General features: G+C 44.5%; 1 protein-coding gene across 1 annotated transcript in view; it reads right to left on the bottom strand.

Annotated features, from left to right (window-relative positions):
* Nucleotides 1-20,385, bottom strand: part of SLC38A10 (solute carrier family 38 member 10) — a 90,386-nt gene that overhangs the window by 34,117 nt on the left and 35,884 nt on the right. The window contains exons 9-10 of the mRNA XM_015408758.1: nucleotides 16,572-16,683; nucleotides 13,696-13,802 (exon numbers count right to left, since the gene is read on the bottom strand). Coding sequence (XP_015264244.1) covers nucleotides 13,696-13,802; nucleotides 16,572-16,683 — 219 coding nt within the window. The remainder of the gene's footprint in view (nucleotides 1-13,695; nucleotides 13,803-16,571; nucleotides 16,684-20,385) is intronic.

The following is a 20,385-nucleotide window of genomic DNA, read 5'->3' as shown; positions in this document are numbered from 1 at the left end:
GTTGGGAGGGGGGCGAGGCGGGCGATCAGAGGCCGGAGCCTCCGTCCACCGGCCTGGGAGCGTTGGGAGGGGGCGACTGGAGACCGGAGCCAGCCTACCAAATCAGAAGTGGCGGCGCCCTCGTAGTCCTCCTCCTTGGAAATGGCGTCGTGGACTGAAGATAGTTATTCAGGGCAGTGGTGGTGTGGGCGGGACCCGGATTCCCGTTCTCATTGGTCCCCATCTCTCCCTTATAATAACTGACAGTTTCATCAGCCATACACTAACGGGGCGCATTTTAGAACTTTGGTCCCCACTATTCAATTATTATAAGGGAGAGATAGGACTTCTATTATCAACAATAAATTTCATTTTCAATTAATTTATGATAAAACCACCAAAAATTCCCACGAAATTATATTCTTACCAAGCAACTTACATAAAGCTACTCTCTAAAACATCCCCACTAATTTCATTCACATACCTAATTAATTTGATAGTTTACTTCGTAGTTACTACCCCTTTACTCCCAAACATGATTTCCAAGGGAAAAAAAAGAAAATTAGTTTATATAACACAATAACAACTAAATTTAAACAATTTCATTTCTAATAATACTTCTAATGCCATCCATAAATTACCTATTCAATTAACCCATAAGACAACAGGCAATAAATTTTACCATCACCCCCTAACTTCCATCACTCTAAAACATATCTTCCCTAACCACATTAAATTATATAACAAAGTAATAATCACTCTTAAATACTATAAGTCATAATGATTCTTCTGGTGTACATCCTTCATTTTCAATTGACTTATAATAATGCCTCAAAAGCAGGTTTTGCACATTTTATCCTTATATTACAAGCTTCTCCTAAAGAAAGAAAAAAAATATGTATATCAATCTCTAAAATTACAACAGGTAGTCAACATTCATTACAGTGATATTATATTTCAGTTCCTTTTTAGCTTGATTTCTTCCATTTTCTGCCAGATGCCTCAAATTTTTGTACTCCTGCAATTCATTTTCCAAATTTCCTTTCCCATGTTCCCTTGCTTTAGAGTTTAGTTGTTTGGCACCTTTAGGTTTTTTTACACCATTCTTTAATTTTTTTCCCCCTCTTGCTGGATTTTTCTTTGTCCCCCAAGAAGGTTTTAACAAACGTTTTTTGCCTACTTTCCATTTGGGAATCACGCCTGTAGGAGTAGCCGCCTCTTGTGTCTCCTCTCCAATAGGTACAAATTGAATAGCATGTGGCCCTTCCTCATGGTCCACTTCCTGAACTTCATCCCTTCTTTGTAATTCTTGTATTTGCTCTTCGTTATCCTTCCTCTCCAAAGTTATACTTTGAGGGTTTTTCAAGCAATTCCCACATGCAAGCTTAAATGCTTGACTGATTTCCTCTCTCAATATTTTTTGAAATTGCTCCCACGTAAGTTCACACACTTTAGTATTTTCGTCTATCTCTTCACCAACGTCCGCCGCCTCCATTTTTTCCCCCACTCCAACACTCCAGTGGGCGTAGTTTTCAGTTCATTACCTTTAGATACATTTCCAGGGTTTTTATAGGTCTCAAAAGAAAAACAGAGTTCCTTTCAGAATCATCTCATCTCGTCTCATCCAGTCCCCAAACAAATCTTTACGGCCGTTTTTTCACATCAAGCAGGGGGTATCCGCAGGGGGTTTAAAATCCAACTTCATCAAATTTCACCAGGTCATCTCTTCACTGTGATGTGCGAACCCATTCAAAAATAACAACAACACTTGGATTAAAACGGCTGGCTGCTGCTATTGAGAAACATGGCGACCATGTCTCTGCTTCTCCGACGCTCCTGCTTCGAGGCGAGCCGGCTTCACCCCCGTCCTTGCCAAGGGTGCAGGGGCCGGAAAAGCCTCCTGCAACTGGGTCTCCCTCCGAGAGACCCAGCGAAGCCCTCCCGTCCCCCCGGGACCCGGGGGGGGGGGGGCTTCAAAAAGAACGTCAAAGAATCAGGTGGCTCGGGAGCTCCCGAACAAACCGCCCGTCGCAGCGCCACACCAGAACCGGATCTTCTCGGAAGATGCTTTTAGAAAGGAATTTGTGAATTATTTTCCACAGTGTTTCTGTTTTGTTTTAGTCAGGAATCTGCAAGATTTTGCTTTTGAGAAACAGCCCTAACGGTTAGGATGAAGGGATCAAGAGCCTTTCAAAAAGAAAGGATCAAGGAACAAGACAGAACTGGAGAATTAGTGCAAAGATGGGGACGCGTGGGAGACAGTGAAAAGTAGGCACTTCAGCCATTTTGAAGAGCCACACATGAAGATTAAAAGATCCAAACACACATATAATGTTCACCAAGATGGAAGAGCTGGTAGCTCTTTGAACGAACTTAGAAGTCTTGACAGACAAAACCCAAATCCTTGGTCAGGTCACAGAGGAAAAAGGCAGGAAATGGTTTACAACCACCTCCAAGAACAGGACTCTACGTATGGATTTTCAGGAAGAGCTATATCGTGCTAGACCCTACAGATTTACAGTTTCTGCCCTGAGTCTTTCCTGCTAGCCCAGGATTCCAAAGCCTCTGCAGTTGGGCAAGAATGAAAATAGAACAGATTATATTGGTCACCAAAGAAACAACATATTGGAAGAGAACAGAATAACCACAAAGGGATTCCTGAGGCAGCAAAACAAATTTGAAAAAGATGTGCCTTTAAAAAAAAAAAGGGAGCAAAACATGTTTAGAGGTACATCTACATACATGTGCACACATTTTAAAAATTATTCTTGATAGGAACTACAGCCTAGGTAGACAGAGGCCTGTCGGTGGCATGGAATGAAATTTCCCACTTCAGAAAACTAGAATCTTTTATGGTTGCTCTCAGGGCTCACTCTAAACTGTAAAGTCTTGTGAAGAAAAATTCTACTTTGTGAATTTAAAGTTGTGAGTGAACGATTTGGTTACTGCATAAATTAGTATGCTCTGGAGCCATCCTGCCTGAGCTAAGACAAAAATATGTGAGCCGGATGCGAAAAAACTGAGCTAGCTCACACTAACTCAGCTTAGAAGGAACAGTAGTTGATCTGTCAAAAAATGCTACAGAAGGCAAGATCCACATCACAGTTAGCTTGCATTTATGAGACCACCATCTTGCGCAGAATCAGATGAAGTGGGCAAGCTCACGGCTTCAAAGCCTTGCAACCAACATCAATGTAGCACTACACTTAGTAGTACTTCACCTCTGACACTGGGATCCACACAAAAAACTCTGCATGGCTGTTGGCATAAATCCATCCTTTCTTAGATGTTCATGCAAAACAGCTTGCCTAGAAAGGCTATGCTTGCTACCCCACGAAAGATCCAGAAGGAACAGCACAAGTCTCTGTTTGCTTTTTTACAAGGACAATTTGTAATAGATCAGACATTGACAAAGGGAGGGCAGATACGGAAAGGAGAACACCCACCCATCTATTTTCAAGTTCTTGACAAACATTCCTTGAGTCAGGTTACAGGAAGTCAGATCCTCTCACTGCTCTTTCAACCAAGCGTTTTTCTGCATTCTCATTTTACTTGCTGATAAGCTCTTTACTGGGGGTGGGGGTGTCATCGTGGGTTTTGCTCCCTCTAGTGGTCAATTCAATATCACAAGGCTTTATTTCCAGCGTTATCTCCCTGCAGATTTAAACTGCAGGTTTTTATGCTAGAAATAAAGCTGTGTGGTATTGAATTGACCACTAGAGGGAGCAAAACTCATGCAGAACAGAAACACACACACACACACACACACACACACACACGAAACAGGAACTTAGCGTTGAGTAAAATGAGAACATGGAAAAGCCCCAACTCCCAGCTCTGTCACTGCTTAAGGCTAGGAGGCAAGACTACCTCCAGTTATGAAAATGTAATAAATAAAATCAAATAAAGAAAAACATAAAGAAAATGCTCTGAAAAAGTAGGAATACAATTGGATGCTCGGTTGTGAAGTTTTCTGCTGGTAATTACAGCTGGAATTGAAACTGGGCACTTGGGGTTTGTAGTATGGGTGTGCTGGATTCACACTTAATGAGACTGATACACTAGAGAAGAAAAATCAAGTTAATTCTCCCCATATACAGGAGTCTGGCAGTTTTCCCCCACCTGGAAGTAGTACAATGTAGGCCACACACAAAAAGGCAGGGTGCAAGCACCAATGGCTGGCATCCAAAGAACACTCACTCTTCTGTGGGTGGGAACTGTGTAAACGCAGCTGGGGCTTCACTTTTTGTTCTTGCTGATGAGAAAAGCTACTATTCCTTTAAAAAGCACCTTCTTTCTTCAGCATGGGCTGAAGCAAAAGAGAAAGCAAAGCTCTGGTGGCACATGCAGTTCTGTCCTACATGTGCCTGTCCTGTTCTCTGTGGAAAATTAACTTTATTTGGCTTCTCTGGTGTATCAATCTCATTAAGCACAAAGCCATCACACCCAAGCCAATAAAGCCCAAGTGCCTGGCTTCGGCTCCTGACACAGTTACGAACTGAAAAGGCAGCACCCAATCAGTCAACTTTTCAGAATTTTTTCTTTATAGTAATGTCTCCAGTTCTTTCCTGGCCTTTGGTCAGCAACTGAAGATCTGGTTGCTTATTTTGAGCCAGTATGTGAACTTCAGCCTCCCTCACCTCAGTAGCTCCTGCAGAGATGAGTCTTCTCTCACTTCCCAGTATCCCTTCCCTTTGCTTTAGGGTTGCCAAGTACCTACCTATGAACAGGCGGGGGACACATGCTTCCCTGCCGGAAGATTCTTGCTTGTAACACAGGCGCTGCACTATTCCGTCGCCCAGACGTGATGTAGGCACATAGCCGGGCGACGCTCTAGCAATGGGACTGGAAACTCGATGGTACCATCGAGTTTCCAGTCCCATTGCTAGAGCGTCGCCCGGCTATGTGCCTACATCACGTCTGGGCGACGGAATAGTGCAGCACCTGTGTTTTCCCCGTGGGAATGGTCCCATGAAGAACTACATATCCCCCGCCAAATCACGGTAAGTACTTGGGAGCTCTGCTTTGCTTGCTCCTTGTTCCGGTGGACTCTGAACCACTTTCTCATTTTCTTTAACAGGACCGTGCTTTGCCCGCCTCTGCCTTGCCTAGAATGTCCTCTCTGGCATGTACCTCTGCAGGACTGGAGCAGTTCTGTCACTTGCAATCAGAACAATGCAGCCAACAGCAATCAGAGATCCTTCTGACTGCCCAGGCCTGCCCCTCCATAACAACCAGGCAGCTGAGCCAATCATTGCCAGAGGCTTCATCACCAATATGAATCCTCTTACAATACAGATTTCATGAAAATGTTGGCTCTTGCTGTGACAATCTTTTTAAAAATGTATCCTGGAATCTCATGTTTCTTATCCCCTCGGGAACAGCTTGATTTATTAATTCCCAGCCCCCCCCCCAAAAAAAAAATTCTAAGGAAAGCTTTTCCAAAAGGGTTAACATCTTTTAAAGCCCCTCTTCCCATTTGCAGGTGGATAACCATTAAATATAATGGAGATGACATGGCATCTGTAGACAACGAACAGCAGTGACCTCGATGGAATGAAAAAAATCTTTTTTCTTGAGCTTCCCGTAATGCCAGCACAGTAATTAACAAGATGGTGGTGAGAGCACTTAAATTAAATAAAAATAAAGGAACTTTGTCTGCTTCTGTGTCACCCATGGGGGGAAACTGTCACAGAATGGCAATGAACTGCAGTAGACGCTTAGGTAGGCTGAGGTGTGTGATGTGAGGTCAATGTCTAGCGGAAGCATTCCCAGACAGAGTGCATCAAAGGACATGTGTAAGGATGGGAGGAAATCACAGGAGCCTTGCAGATAGCTTGGCAGCAGTGGGTGACAGGGACTGGACACCAAAGGGAGCAGTAGGGTACGAAAAAGAGAAGAAATGACTTCCAGAATCAGAGATAGGGAAGACCCCAAAGAATCCAAGAAGTCCCAAAAACTCCACTGGAGGTTCATTCCACAAGAATACCTTGGGGATCGCAGATTAGTTCAAAATGAAATAGACCCCTGGAAGTTTTCAAACATATTTGCTTGGTATCAAGAGCATGGGGCCTCTCTACCTCCTATGAGACTCTCCAAAGGGCTTCAGGATTGGAAAGAGATGCCCTCGTCCCCTCCTGCCCTCATTCTGATGGCTATTCTTGCAGGACCACATTCCCAGCATCGTCAGCCTATTTACTCCCAGCTCACATCTGTCCCAGAACCAAAAACCACGCAGAAAACACACTCGACACATACAAAGCAAGTGTGTGCAACCCTCTCTGAGTGCAGACTTTGTCCTTGAAAGCATGACAGCAGCTGGTAAAAGGAAAAAAAATAAAGAGACCAGCTTTCCTGTAACAGTCACATAAGACCATTTTTTTAAAGGTAAGCAGCAAGCAGCTGCTTCGGTATTCTTCTCAGTATCAGTCACCTAGCTTCAGAGGCCTCCTGTCTCTATGAGTAATCCTGTGTGGAAGTACAGTATCATTCTAGAGACACAATCCATCCCAGTATGGGGGCATCTTACGTAATTGATAAACACAGGCACAGATCCCACAGAAGGTTCCTGTGGACAGGGGGGGGGGGGCTGGGGCGGCAGCAGGACAGGAGAGGTGAGAAAGTCATGTTTCTGAAGAGGGAAATCCCTTCCATCTCCAGAAATTTCTGTTAGAGCCAAGCCAGTAACCCCTTTTCTTCCTTGTATTATATTAAGTTCCAAAAGTCTTGAGCAGCCCGGGTACCTGAGAGAATTCTAGGGAAAGTAGCTCTTCTACACAAAGTAGCTCTCCTGGAAAAGGATACTGTTGTGAATTTTCTAGACCAGACTATAGCTTTAGGGTCAGTTATGAAGGACAGGGAAGGCAGAGCTGAGGGGCCCAACATCATAATGAAATCTAAACCAGAGTAAGTCGAAGGACTTCTACAAACCTCTAACTGAATGGTCAACAAAATGGTAAATGTAAGTGGAAAGTGTTGCATATGGGGGCAAGAAACTTATGCAACAACAAATTCATTAGTCTTTTAGGTATCACAAAGCTCTTTGTTATTTTGGCTGTAACTGACTGCCATTCCCCTGGAACCTGACATATCTGAATCAGCCAAGACAACCCTGAAAAGAGATCTTGGGTTCATGGCAGACTGAAGATGTCAGCTGAGCAAGCAGTGGTCACGAAAAAAGCAAATGATGGCCCCGGTCACACGGGCAGGAAAATGCGGGGGGGGGGGGCTGTTTGCCCTGGAGCAAAATAATGCGCGGCTGCGCGATCAGATGTCCCGTCGAGGTCCCGTGGTTAGGGGGGAGGTGCCGATCACAGGACAATCTTGCGGTGCGGCAAAGAAGTGGCCTCTCTAGCAAAAGGCTCCGCAGGTTTAACTCCTTCCAGGGCTGCAGAGGAATGCAAACTGTGTCCTCCATCCGGTCCCCTCCAGGAGGAGCTTCAGCCGGGCCGCCCTCCCGCCACGCCCCCCCTGCACCTCCCCCTCTGCCGCCCAGTGCAGAGAGTTCCTCTCGAGCAGGCCAAGCCAGGAGTGGGGGTTACGGAAAAGAGGAGGGGGCTGTGTTATTTGTTTGTAAATGAAGTGTGCGCATGCGCCGTTGGGTGCTTGTGCGCATCCCGTGGAGACTTGGGAAAAAACCCACTTTTAGCGACAGGACATGGGCGGGCGCCGGATGCTACGACCTACCACCGCAAACGCGATCAGGTGTCCAGCCTTGCCCCGCGGTTTCCAGAAACTAGTACCTTGGAGGTATTAGTTTTTTACCCCGCATCTTCGGCGGGAAGCCTCGGGTTCGCCACGGGAGCTCTACGCTTCCCAGATGTGGCACTGTGATCGCGCCCGGAAAATCCGCCTATCTTCCGTCTCTGTAGCGTGGCTAATGCTCCGTGTGAACGCAGCCGATATTGAGAATAGAAAACCGTTGTTTCATAATGCCTCCCTATAAATTAACGGTGCATCCACATTTGGAACTTTGTATATACTTCAAAAGGATCCATACCAAAAAGGATATAAAGGTATCAGAAAGGGCAACCAAAATGATCAAAGGGGTACAGCACCTTCCTCATGAAGAAAAACTAAAACATGTCAAACTTGTTCATATAGGAAACAATGACTATAGGAGGGGTATGACAGAGCCTTATAAAACTATGAATGATACAGGGAGATTTCTCTCTCATACTACTAGAATTTCAGGACATCCGTTACAGGAACTAGGTTCACAGCAGACAAAAAGAAACACTATTTCACACACTCTAGTTTTCCTGACAGTCACCATCATAAAATACAATTATGGCCAGTAGTTTAGACAGCTTTTTCAAAGAGTAACTCAAATCCATAGTTAGGTCCATCTGCTATGATACTTTAACAGAGCTTCCATGTTCAGAGATAGTATAGCTCTGGATACAAAATGCTGGGGCCACACAATGACAGCATGCTGTTGCATTCATGTCCTGCTGTGGGTTATGCAGAGGCTGGCTGCTGCTGGAAAGAGGATGCTGTACTAGATGGACCCTTAGGTCTCATCCAAGACAGATCTTATTCTTTGCTGTTGATTAAGTTATTATACATTGTCTAAGGGTAGAGATGTGAAAGCCTGGGGGGAAATGGAAAAAATGGGGTAAAATCCATTTTTCCCCAAGGCCTTTTTTGAGGAGTACTGGGGAAAAACCCCTCCTATGAACTATTTACTCTTTTAGAATAAGTGAAATGCTTTTGAAGACAAGGTGGCATACAGCTCTTAAATTCAATATGCATTCTGCATAATCTTTATGAGGGAGCATGCAGGGCTTTCATTGCTTTTCAACTGTTGCATACCTTCTGTTGTCCTTTTAACCTGTCGTGGTTGGCCTTTTCACCTCTCCCTCAAGCCACTGTGACACATATACCCACAGATTGGGTAGCAAGTCGCTTAGTGCCCTTTCTTGCAGAAGGGAAAAAAAGATCAGTAGGCGGTAGGGCACAAACTGCACCAAAGCTTCAGAGGAAAACTCTGGAAGGTCCATTGAGAACTGAGTTTGCGCTAACTCAGATAGCAAAAATTAAGGTACATGAGTTAAGACAGTATCAGCTTTTAATCTTCTCTCAAGTATTGGGTATATTTGCAATTTTGCTTATAAAAAACTAAGACATTTCTAACTTTTAAATTCCATAAATATGTCAAGTGTTGCAATTTTATATGCTAAGTAACTTATAAATGATGCATTTTATGTTGTTAAAGCAGTAATATTAGTTTAAGTTTGACAGGACAATAACTATTGCATATATTTCAAGTTCTCCCAGATTTTTCCCCTGTGGCTTCAAAATTTCCAGAAATTTTACACCTCTGTCTAAGGGCCAAACTAGGTTACACTGAACCAGGTGTAACACTGGCCCAGTAGTCATTTGGGAGGTGATGCTTTACAGAAGGGGGGGGGGCTGAACCTTTCCCTGCCAGGATCTCCTAACCCAACCAGGGTTCCAGGCCCCTCTTTTCCCTGCAAAATCAAAGGTGATTCCACATACATTACACTCTGATCCAGCTCCAAAATCATAAAGGGAAGGGGTGTTTTAAAAAGTGGGGTTTAAAGTGAATTAATAGTTAATGGAAACCACAGACATGTGGGGAAGAATGAAGAAAAGAACCATCCAAAAGGAAAAGGCACAATCCAGTTTTCTTGCCGCAGTAACTTTGCATCAGTACCTTTTGGTATTCCATGCTCTTGTCCCAAGAGACAACGCCTTTCAGCAGACAAAGGTTAAAAGTCACACATTTCAAGCTTCTAACCAAGAGAGCTAGATTCAGGACAATTTCTATGCCTGGTGGCCTAGCTACTGTCTCAGCAGCAGTTGGGGGGGGGGGCTTTCTGAGGCTGCCCCACCCCAGTCCACCACTCTGCCCTTCTCACTTGCCCATTCCCTGCCTGCCCCTCTCCACCACCACCCAGGGGCTGAAGCAGCCAAGTGTTGCTTCTCTCTGCATTCCTTGGGCACCTTTAAAGACTGGATGGAAAACTGTGTTGTTTTTAAAATGTTTGGGGAACCTAGAGAGAAGGGAAACCTGCAGTTCTGAGGTCAGAGTGGTAAGACCTAACAGGGTGGAGGCAAGGCAATGTCAAGGACACAGGCTGTTCTCCCCCCCCCCCCCACTCTTCACTAATTCCATGTACTACCCTATTCGTTTGCCAGCCAGGTACAAAGGATCATTAACGCAGCCTTGGCACACAGTCTTTTCTTGCCTATCAAACACAGGACAGCACCATGACTTCTCCTTTGCTTGGGGAGGCCTTTTACGAGAGCAAGGCTAAAACTTTCCCATCAGAAACTGAGTCCTTTTGTTTACAGACTTTCACAGGACCTTCTCCAAACCTCAGTCTGTCCCCACATTGCCCCACAGGCCAAGAATGGATATGGGCCTGAAACAGGAACCACAGCAAAAAGAGACAGTTCCCCAGTTCATTTGTGCTTCCACACAAGCCTGGCTTGAAGTGTTCCTATACTTTCCCTAGTCTCTCATTCCAACATTCCAGGCTTTTTAACTGGGCTACCCTCGCTACTTAATCCAAGCTGCCGTTCTTGAGCTCTGGCTCACTGCCAGCTGTTGACTGACCAGCTGTCTGTAATAATTAACAACTCCAGTTGGCAGAATTAGACACCCTTTTGCCAGCCAACAAAAACATCTGGGGATGCATTTCCACCTCCCCCTTGGGAATGGGTTTGATAGGGACAGAAGAAGGGAGAAATACGTTTTCCACTCACTTCCTCCAGATTCCACCTTGAACTATAGCACCTCTACTGTACTCTGGCTCACAGCTCAACAGGGCATCCCGTTTCCTGTACAGCCCCCATGACTGGCAACTAGTCTAATCTTCGTAACAGCAGGTGCAAGTTAAAGAAGCACTACTTGACTGAGGAGTGATTCATCTGAGCAAATTAAGAAGCTCGTTAGGATGGATTTAAAAACAAGTTGGCTAGGTAAACTAACTTGATAGCAAGCTGCGTAGGGCCCACACGGAGGCTGCAAAGGCAGCAGTGAGCTACTGGGGGGGGGCACATGGCGGGGGACATAACTGCATAACTGGAATTAAGATGTTGCTCAGACACCTCTGACCTGCTCAGTGCCATGCCCACTGGAGCTGTAAAAGGCTAGGGAGGAAAAGAATCAAGCAGCATGAGGACCCTGTACCTAAAATAGAGATGGTGGCTTGCAGAGATTTCATTGCCACTAGCATGGGATGCCAGTCTGCTATGCCCGAGAGCTCTTGGAACAAGCTCAGAGATTACACCTGGTTGGAACAAAAGCCCACTCCTCGAAGAACCAGCCTGAAAAACACAGGCATCTTGACTAAAGAGCTCCATGACAGCTTCAGTCACAAGCATGTAGAAAAAAGCATCCAGAGCCCATATTAAAAGGACTGTGGGAAAAAGGAGGGAGTTATACAGAAATAAGAGAAGTGAAATAAAGTCAAGTCTGTCACTGATAGCCAAGCAAAAGGTAGGCCAGTAGTATATATGATGCAGTAGAGTGCAGAGCTCTGCAGGGCCTAAAAGAAACTATGCAGCTCTCAGTCTTGTCAAAAAAGTTGAGAAAATGTGGGGATGGTATCTGTGGAAACGCTAGGCACCAAAGTGTTTTCTGGGACAAGTCTTCCAGCTTCTAGTCACCATTTTTCTATTGCCCTCCTCCACTCCCAATCCTCTCCAGTATATCCTGGTTGTCCACCAGCACCTCCAAAGCCACAATCAGAATATTCAAATATAGTACACTGCCACAAAAATGAATGATTGGTGGTCTTCCATCCCCCCACCCACCCCTGCTTAGAGAAGGATGGATGCCCTTTATGAAGCTGTGGATGGCTGCCTGGCCAAAGAATCCTGGTCCACCTAGACAACCAGTTGGCCTCAGGCTCTTTAACCAATGGGCATCTTCTTTTGCCATCTGCCCTTCTGGCCTGCCAGGGTCTGGCAGTCAGTAAGCCCCAGTTTTTGACTGGAACTAGCTGACACTTGCTCAGGGCAGCGAATCTAACAGATCGTCATAACCAGAGTGCAGTTTTCTTTGCTGGAGAGAAGGATTTTGCTCAGCCTGCATTAAAAAAAAGCCACAACATCCTGACAAACGTGCTTCTTCCCACTGAAATCCCAGTCTGCAATTCAGTCTTCTTGCTAGAAAGCGCAGAGTTCTGAGTTAGAACTAATATTTGGGCCTAATGGATTGTATTGCTACGCTGTTCATTGCCTGCAGGCTACATCTAGCCTGATCCACTTCGTTTATTCCTTCTCTATACTATATCTGAACAACATAGATTAATTTACTAGAAAGTGGAGAGTGAAAGTAAGAATGTGAGTAAGAAAGAGACAGAGATGCCAGTCAGCTTTGAATGTTGCATCCCTTTGCAGATTCCCTGTTTCCTGGTCCCTTTTCAACATCATGTCACCCAAACAGTCTTTGCATCATCCCCCCTGGAGGTACATAATGGACAGCAACTTGCACACCTCCAGAAGTAGCGGTGGTCAAAGTATACAAAGGTTGCTCTCTGGTCATGATACTATTGCACTAGAACAGGAAATGTGTGGAGTTTGAGAATCCTGCGTTATAATGTCCAAAACACTTCTAAGATAACTCATAACATACATCAAAGTTTGAGTCCAGTGGCACCTTTAAGAACAACAAACTTTCATTCAAGGTATGAGCACACACACGAAGGTTCATACCTTGAATAAAACTTTGTTGGTCTTAAAGGTGCCACTGGACTCAAACTTTATTCTACTGCTTCAGACCAACATGGCTGCCCATCTGGATTTATAATACAGATGCATGTGAAAGCATGAATGATTCTGCCTTACGACATGTGGTCAGTCTCAATGACTTCGGATTCCTTCCAACCCTGTGAATTCTATGACACATCATGACTCAGAGGAAACCACTTTGCATCAGTAACACTGAAGCAACCACAATATTTCCATGCCAATTAAAACCTCACATGTTTGCAGGCCCTCAAAAGTGCCCCGATGCAGCACTCAACAGTCTTTTCCCTCTTTGAGCAATGTTGACATGAACAAGAACCACATGGCTAGCATATATGCTAAAGAGAATACCAAAGAAACACCCCCTTTATTTCAGCAATGTTTTTTTAAAAAATCACATGAGGAAAAATAAAATCAAAAGACTGAAATCAGTCTTGGTGAATTGGAGCGGAGCAACAGCCTTTGAATGGAAAAAAACAGGGCTTTAAACAAACGCACTTTTTGCAAAGAAAAATCTATTTCTGTAGCAACACTTTTTTTGTGTGTATTCTTTTTCATGGTTGTTATTTTTGGTTAGAACCAAAAAGCCAAGGGTCAGCAGCAGGACCCACAGAGTCAAGGAGGGATGTTTGTTTTAGCCAAACCTGACAGGTCAAAACAGGCAGCTTCTTCAGCTGCCTGTATTTTCTGTGCTAGGAAAGCTCGAACATGCTGGCCGGGTGTCTGGAGGCAGTTATTTAATGCACTTCCATGGCTGCTAGAGATAAAAGTGTGGGTGTTCCAAGATTATGCACGCTAAAACATGCGCCTATATGTACACACACACAAGCACACACATCCTTGAGGCTGTACATTCTGGTCAGAGCAACAGACTGCAGTGCCTCCTTTCCATGTGAAAACAGGAGGGCTGACTGGGTTTCTTGGCTATGGGGAAAATAATGAAGTTCCCAGGCCCTATTGCTGGAGACAGGGCTTAATTAAATCAGCACTGACCTGTGAGCAAAGGGAATTCTTCTGGAGTTTTTTGTAAATAAGAGCTGGGCAGATAAAACAGATGAGGCTTCCCATCGTTGCACCAGTTAGGCCCAAAATGGTCTCCACTGGAAAAGAGCAAGAACAAACAACAAATAGTAAGCAACGGCCCAAAGTAAAGACAGAGACTATAGTGTGAAGTAATGGAATAGTTCATAGTGGCTCTAGAAGTACAAGCTCAGGGTCACTTAACTTGGATTCAAGAATCACTCACAACTAGGATTGTGAAGAAGGTGCTTTTTCTGCCCTTTCATCAAAACACTTGTGCAGACTGTAATTTGCTTTAGAACCTGTGACACCACAAGCACAGTATCGCTATTATACATGACATAACTTAAGGGGATAAACATACACACCTAATTTCATACTCCCATTCACTAAAGTGGAGTAGAATACACCTTCACACTTAAGAATGCATTAAAAGGGTGGGGAAAGTACATGCTCATGGCCAAGTAATGAAGGGAAGACTAACTTATATTAAGTGATTCTGCACATGTGCTCTGAGTATGAATCCAAGAACAGTGCCTCTTCTGGATTTCTTAACAAGGCAAAGGACTTCATCCTTTACTGGAACTCTGTATTAAGGCCCAGTTATAGCTGAGGACCATGAGGTAAGAAGGTTAGTCACTGGAGTATATCTTGCATGTGAAATCACTCTGCAATGACTTCATCCAGCTAGCTGTTCATACTAGAACCTGCCCTGCCTTGCCCATTGCACTAACCTTGAATTCCATAAACATGAATTCAGTTCTCTACCGTGATAAGCTCCTTGCATGAACCAACACCAATTCTTCTGGGGCTGAGGCCCACCCACCCCCTCCCCTTGATCAAACAATGGTAATAGTCATGACCTGACTAACAAAGCAGCTCTGATAATAGAACTGAAAACAGAGGCCACATAAGCATTTCAGACCCTCTGTGATCACCAGCACCATATATACCAAAATGGCTGCAGGTAGCTGAGGGAAGAGAATGGTCAGGTCCAATGCTCCCTCTAAGCTGTGGAGTCCTGTGAGCAAAAATTCCACTTTGTGAGCTACTAGCGTAAAGTTGTGAGCGAGCAATTTGGCTGCTGCATAAATTGGGTTGCTCTTGGAGCCATCCCTTCCTGAGCCAAGACAAAAATGTGTGAGCCGGAGGCTAAAAAACTGTGAGCTAGCTCAGCTTAGAGGGAACACTGGTCAGGTCTAGTACTGTTTAAGAAATCCATCTCTTTCCAGAGCACTACAGGCCACAAGACAGTTCTACCACTTTCATCCAAGTAGGACTGCCAGCAAGGGACAAGATCAGCCTAGTCCAGCTGTATATAAATTCCATGAAACTGGTCTCCCTCCCTGTCTTTCCCTTTCAATGTCCTGTCCTGTCAATGGGGCCTGTCTCTCTTTATAGATGTAAGTTGCTTTGGGAGACAACTGTCAGAAAAGAGGAATTTAAATATAAACCCAAACCAAACTAAAATACTATGATTTCAAAGCAAGATTTCCCAGATTCTGAAAACAGGAGCAAGAATCTAACAGAAGTGTGTGGAAACAAAAACATAGGGTGGATCACCCGAAACAGTGATGTGTATATAATGAACGGCTGTTCACAAATACAATAATTCTAAGTGCATACAATATATGTACACATACAACTCTTCTGATGCAAAGCTTTAAAAAACAGCATATCCACACACACACACACACACACACACACACACACAATTAAGCTTATTCTAACACATGCTGCTATATGACACCCACAGTCATCAACTCAAGAGGTGGTAACTAGCAGCATGCTGCTTATCCACACCCACATGCTGTAAGGCATGTTCTGAGGCAGTTAACAAATAACATTCACAAAATCCATAACTACCTCTGTTGGATGGCATTTTGACCAAAAAAAGAAAAAGCCACACCACATACATGGCGTGAGCCCTGCTTCTCCATATTATGTCACAAACAGGAATGCCCCATGATCCTTCCATCCAAGCATCAAGCAGAGATAAGGAAGGCCTACTGAGAGAAACTCTATGACTGCTTCAGAATCTCACAACTCCTATCCACTGGAGAGTAGCCCATGCTCAAGAACCTTTAAGAAGAGCTTTGGGTAGCATTTCAGTGGCTCCAAGTAATATGAAATGAGCATTTCTAAGGTGTTATGCTCCGACTCCTGCAGGCCAGAGAGTGCATGCCAGCATCCTTTCTTCAGCAGGCCCACGGGTTGGGCCTCAGTTTAGGGAGAGGACAGAGGAGCAGCCTCACCCTGAGCCTTCTCCCTCCAGCTTTATACCAGACCTTTGGCTGCAAAGGCCTGGCCAGGCCCTGCCTCCTTGACTCTCCCTTGTCTGGCCTAATAAAAGACTGTCTGACTGTGGACTCCTCAGGGGTAGGCCCACAGTGGAGAGAATCTGGGCCAATGGCCTCCCTGGCTGGGGCCCTCCCCTCTCCTGCCTTGCCCTCCTCTAAGGCTTTAAGAGACTGCTCCGCAGGCCTATGCAGGCCCTGGAGACCCAAGCTGCTACCGTTCTCTTCCTCTGGCCTCTTCCCAGGGCAGGCTGTTGCCTGAGCCCTGTCTCCCTTCTGAAGTGTATGCCAGGCCCTTCCAGGCTCTGAGGCTGCTACTGGCACTCTCCTAGGTGTGGCCTCAGCCTTACTCCTTCTCTACAGCCCCTGGCTGGGCTGCCTGAGTCCCTTCTGAAGCAGGTGGGGGTGGGGGCAGGACACTGCCCCTAGACACAAGCATATTATAGAACAGAAAATATAATTATTTTGTACATATTTAAAATCCTGGTGTGTTTTCACCTAAATGCATTTAAGATTAGAAAAAAATATATAACTAACTAAAGTTTTACTTACCATTTGGGATCATGATGCCTCCAAGCATAGTTCCAAAGACAACAGCAAGTGTCAGTGCTTTAAATCGCAGAGGTGGCATATAACCTCCTGCAGCAAATGTCCCGTCTTTTTGCTATTTAAAAAGAAAAGGTTAATAAACCAAACAATTCTTCAAATTTATCATTTTTAAATAGTTAAGGAAGTAAGAGAAATACAATTCTCTACCCCACCCCCACCCCATTTTGAGGGAGCTGTCTATTAGTCACACTTCTGGAACCTTTTCTGGAACCTTTTCACGCCAGTGTCTCCTCTAAACAGGTGATGGCCTTATAAATTGGAAACCGTATACACTGAAGAGGTAGCTTTATACCTGCAAGTTTCTAAATGAATCATACAAGTGTGACTTAAGGATTCTGCCCCTAAAATCATGCTGTCCCTGTCAGAGCATCATCACTTGTCAGCATAAAATGTGGACTGCTAAATTACGTCTGTCCTGTTCTTTCACATTACATCCCTACCAAAGTTCTCATGACTGCCTCAAAATACCATCCAAATGGGCTACAATTAAGTTCTGAAGTCCAGGCCAAAACAGTAGGGTTTACACTCCAGAACGTTTCTGATATACAGAGTATCTGCAGGCACGAACCACCAAGTTTTCAGCACGACAAAATAATTCCATTTCCCTAGTTGCAGGATATGTCTTAGAGCATAGAGGAGGGGTTGTGGCTCTGTGGTAGAGCATCTGCTTGGCATGAAGAAGGTCCCAGATTCAATCCCTGGCATCTCCAGGTAAAAAGACCAGGTAGGAGGTGATGCAAGACCCTGAAGAGCCACTGCCAGCCTGAGTAGGCAATACTGACCTTGATGGACTAAGGGTCCGATTCACTATAAGGCACCATCGTGTGTGTAGTCATGTGTGTTCATTCCCACATTACATGAAATTTCTTCCACATAACTGCTCAGGACTGCACAGGAAAGTACACAAGTCACTGGCAGGAGAGACTGCCTTCCTCTTCCCGTGTGAACAAATCAAAACTCTCAGGTAGGGAGTCAAACCATTAAAAATTTGGGTTTGGTTTGGTTTAGTTTCAAGAGTATTTTTTTTACTTTCCAATTCAGCTCAGCCACTAATTTTAAAAAGTGATTCCATAACGGGTTCAAACACATTTCATGAAATCACATTATAGACAGGAAAGAGAATAGGGTAGATTTGTGTTTAACAGTTGTAACCTTTTTCTTTTATTAATCACTTTGTTACTTTGTCTGAGACTGCCAAGGGTGGCTGGACCCAATTTTTCTGCCTTTGGCTACTGTAAGAAAAGGCTTCCCTCTCAGGACAGAATCATAGTAGACCACTTGCTTGATTTTGTGTGTGTGTGTTGTAAACTTTGTTGACAATTTTCTGGTGCATATGCTAGGTATTGAAGTATCACCATAGTCACAGTTCCTTTGTTTCCCTAGGCCTTGGTTTTTACTAATGTTGCTTTGCCTATATTGCATATCATAAAACGAACACACAAAAACCTAGCTTCTGCACCATGAACCTGCCCCATCCACAAGTCAAATACGTAGAATTGAATTATTCTATTTTAAGAGGAAAGTCTCCTCTTAGGTAGCAGCCAAAGCTGAAAACTAAGCTTTAAGCCTAGCCAAACTAACCTCCCTTTCCTTCCCTTCTCATAGACTTCTTTCTTTTTTTAATATCAACTTTCCTACACCAAATTCCCCAGGGCTCCATTTTTCTTTCAAGAAGCCCTATATATTAGCAAAAAAAGAGAACAACATGTTTAGATATAATAGAAGGGCAGCAAGAAGGAACTACCATGCCAGTGCAATACAAGAAATCTAGCCTCAATGCAAGAGTCCTCCACGCTGGAGCTCTGCAGCTGGGCAAAAGCTTGTGGGTGCATAAACCTCAATTTTAGAATCAGGAAGTTTCTAAAAGTCCTAGGCCCTGCCTACCAATCTCTCCTGTTTGTCCCCCTCTTCTTTTCAGGTGGCTCAGTTTGGTGTAGCGGTTAAGAGCAGCGGACTGTAATCTGTAGAACTGGGTTCAATTCCCCACTCCTTCAAATGCAGCCAGCTGTGTGACCTTGGGTCAATCACAATTCTCTCAGAGTTCTCTCAGCCCCACCTACCTCACAGGGCGTCTGTTGTGGGGAGAGAAAGGGAAGGAGATTGTAAGCCACTCTGAGACTCTGAGTGAAGGACGGGGTATAAATCCAACTCTTCTTCTCACTGGGAAATTCAGTCACTACAAATAAACTGGAGCAGAGAGGAGCCCTCACTACCCCTCCAAAGTTGTCTCCCGAGTGCCTATTTATTGAACCATTTATTTTTGAACCAGTTAACATTTTTTGTGGTTAAGGTATTGATTCTGGTTTGGGTTCAAAGCAGATATCTGGTTCAGGTTCATTCCACTGGGGGGGACGGGACACTGGACCTATTTCTGGGTTTATGCCCTGCCCTCAGACCATATTCTAAGCCCCTGCTCCAGGTGCTCCCTACCACTGGAAGAACAATGGGTGGCAACAAGAGCCAGGGCCTTCTTAGTGTTGGCAACAAAGCTGTGGAACACCTTCTCAGGAGAGGTTGGTCTAAGGTGATTTCACATGGGAAGGGGCTTGTGTGGTTTAGGGCCAGTCCCCTCCTTTGGGCCACTAAGGTCTTTGCAGTTTTTAAAAAAATGGCAGTAGAATATCATTACATTGATATATCCAGCTTTCCCAGCTTTCATTTTTTACAAAAGGCTCTTGCTCCTACCTTCGTGAAGATACAAGGGAAGGGGATAGAGACTTCGCTTTTTTCAAGTGAAAGCTAAGAATTCAGGTAACTGGTACAATAGTATATCATTAAAACAATATTCTGGCACTGATTGTTTTAAAAATAAAGAAGCCCCCTGTTAGCAGGGGGAAGAAATGGCCGCTGCAAGGACAGGGTCATGGAAACTGGCTGCCAAGTGGGCAGGAAAGTCTGGATTTTCTCACCCACACAGCAGCCATTCAGGCTTTACTGCAATTTCCCCCAAAAATTTAGGAGCAAAGCAGGTTTGAGAGAGATGTCAAGAAAGCCAGGGAAACCCTGATAGGTGCATGAATGCAACATGATGGCATGTGGAAGCAGGAAAGGGCAGATAACCCTTGCAGCAATTGGTTGGCTGACACATTTAGGAGACAAATGAAGATAATTATATTTTCAGTGGTGAAAAATATCACTGGGTTGGCTGGATTGAAACTACACACAAATGAAGCTGCCTTATACTGAATCTGACCATTGGTCCATCAAGGTCAGTCCTGTCAGCTCAGACTGGCAGCTGTTCCCCGGAGTCTCAGACGGTGGTCTTTCACATCACCTACTAGCTGATCCTTAAGTGGAAATGCCAGGGATTGAACCTATGACCTTCTGTATGCCAAGCAGATGCTCTCCCACTGAGCCAGGGCCCTCCTCTGATTCTTGATATTCCTTGATTATTATTTTTTTTGTATGGTAGTATTATTCTTGACTGTTATTCTGATGTTGTTGCTTGATAGTTTTTATCTATATACTATATACATCCATCTGTGGCTACCTAAATCTGCAGATCGGGGCCATACAGACACTTAATAGATTTTCCTGCAAACTTGGGGGCTCCCAAGATTTGCAGAAAAATCTTGAATCAAAAATAAAATATAAAGGGGGGTTTAAATCTCCCCCCAATACAATTGCATTCTCTGCACATGCACAGAGAATGCACTTAGGGAGCCTCTCCAGCTCAAGGCAGCAGAAGTCAGCAGCCACTTTGGGTCAGCATCAGACACTGACTGCTGTTCTGGGCCTGGCAGTGGTGAAAGCTGGC

Source organism: Gekko japonicus, unplaced genomic scaffold (assembly GCF_001447785.1).
Source record: "Gekko japonicus isolate JY-2015 unplaced genomic scaffold, Gekko_japonicus_V1.1 scaffold57, whole genome shotgun sequence".
Classification (NCBI taxonomy): domain Eukaryota; kingdom Metazoa; phylum Chordata; class Lepidosauria; order Squamata; family Gekkonidae; genus Gekko; species Gekko japonicus.
This window is presented reverse-complemented; position numbering and strand designations above follow the sequence as displayed.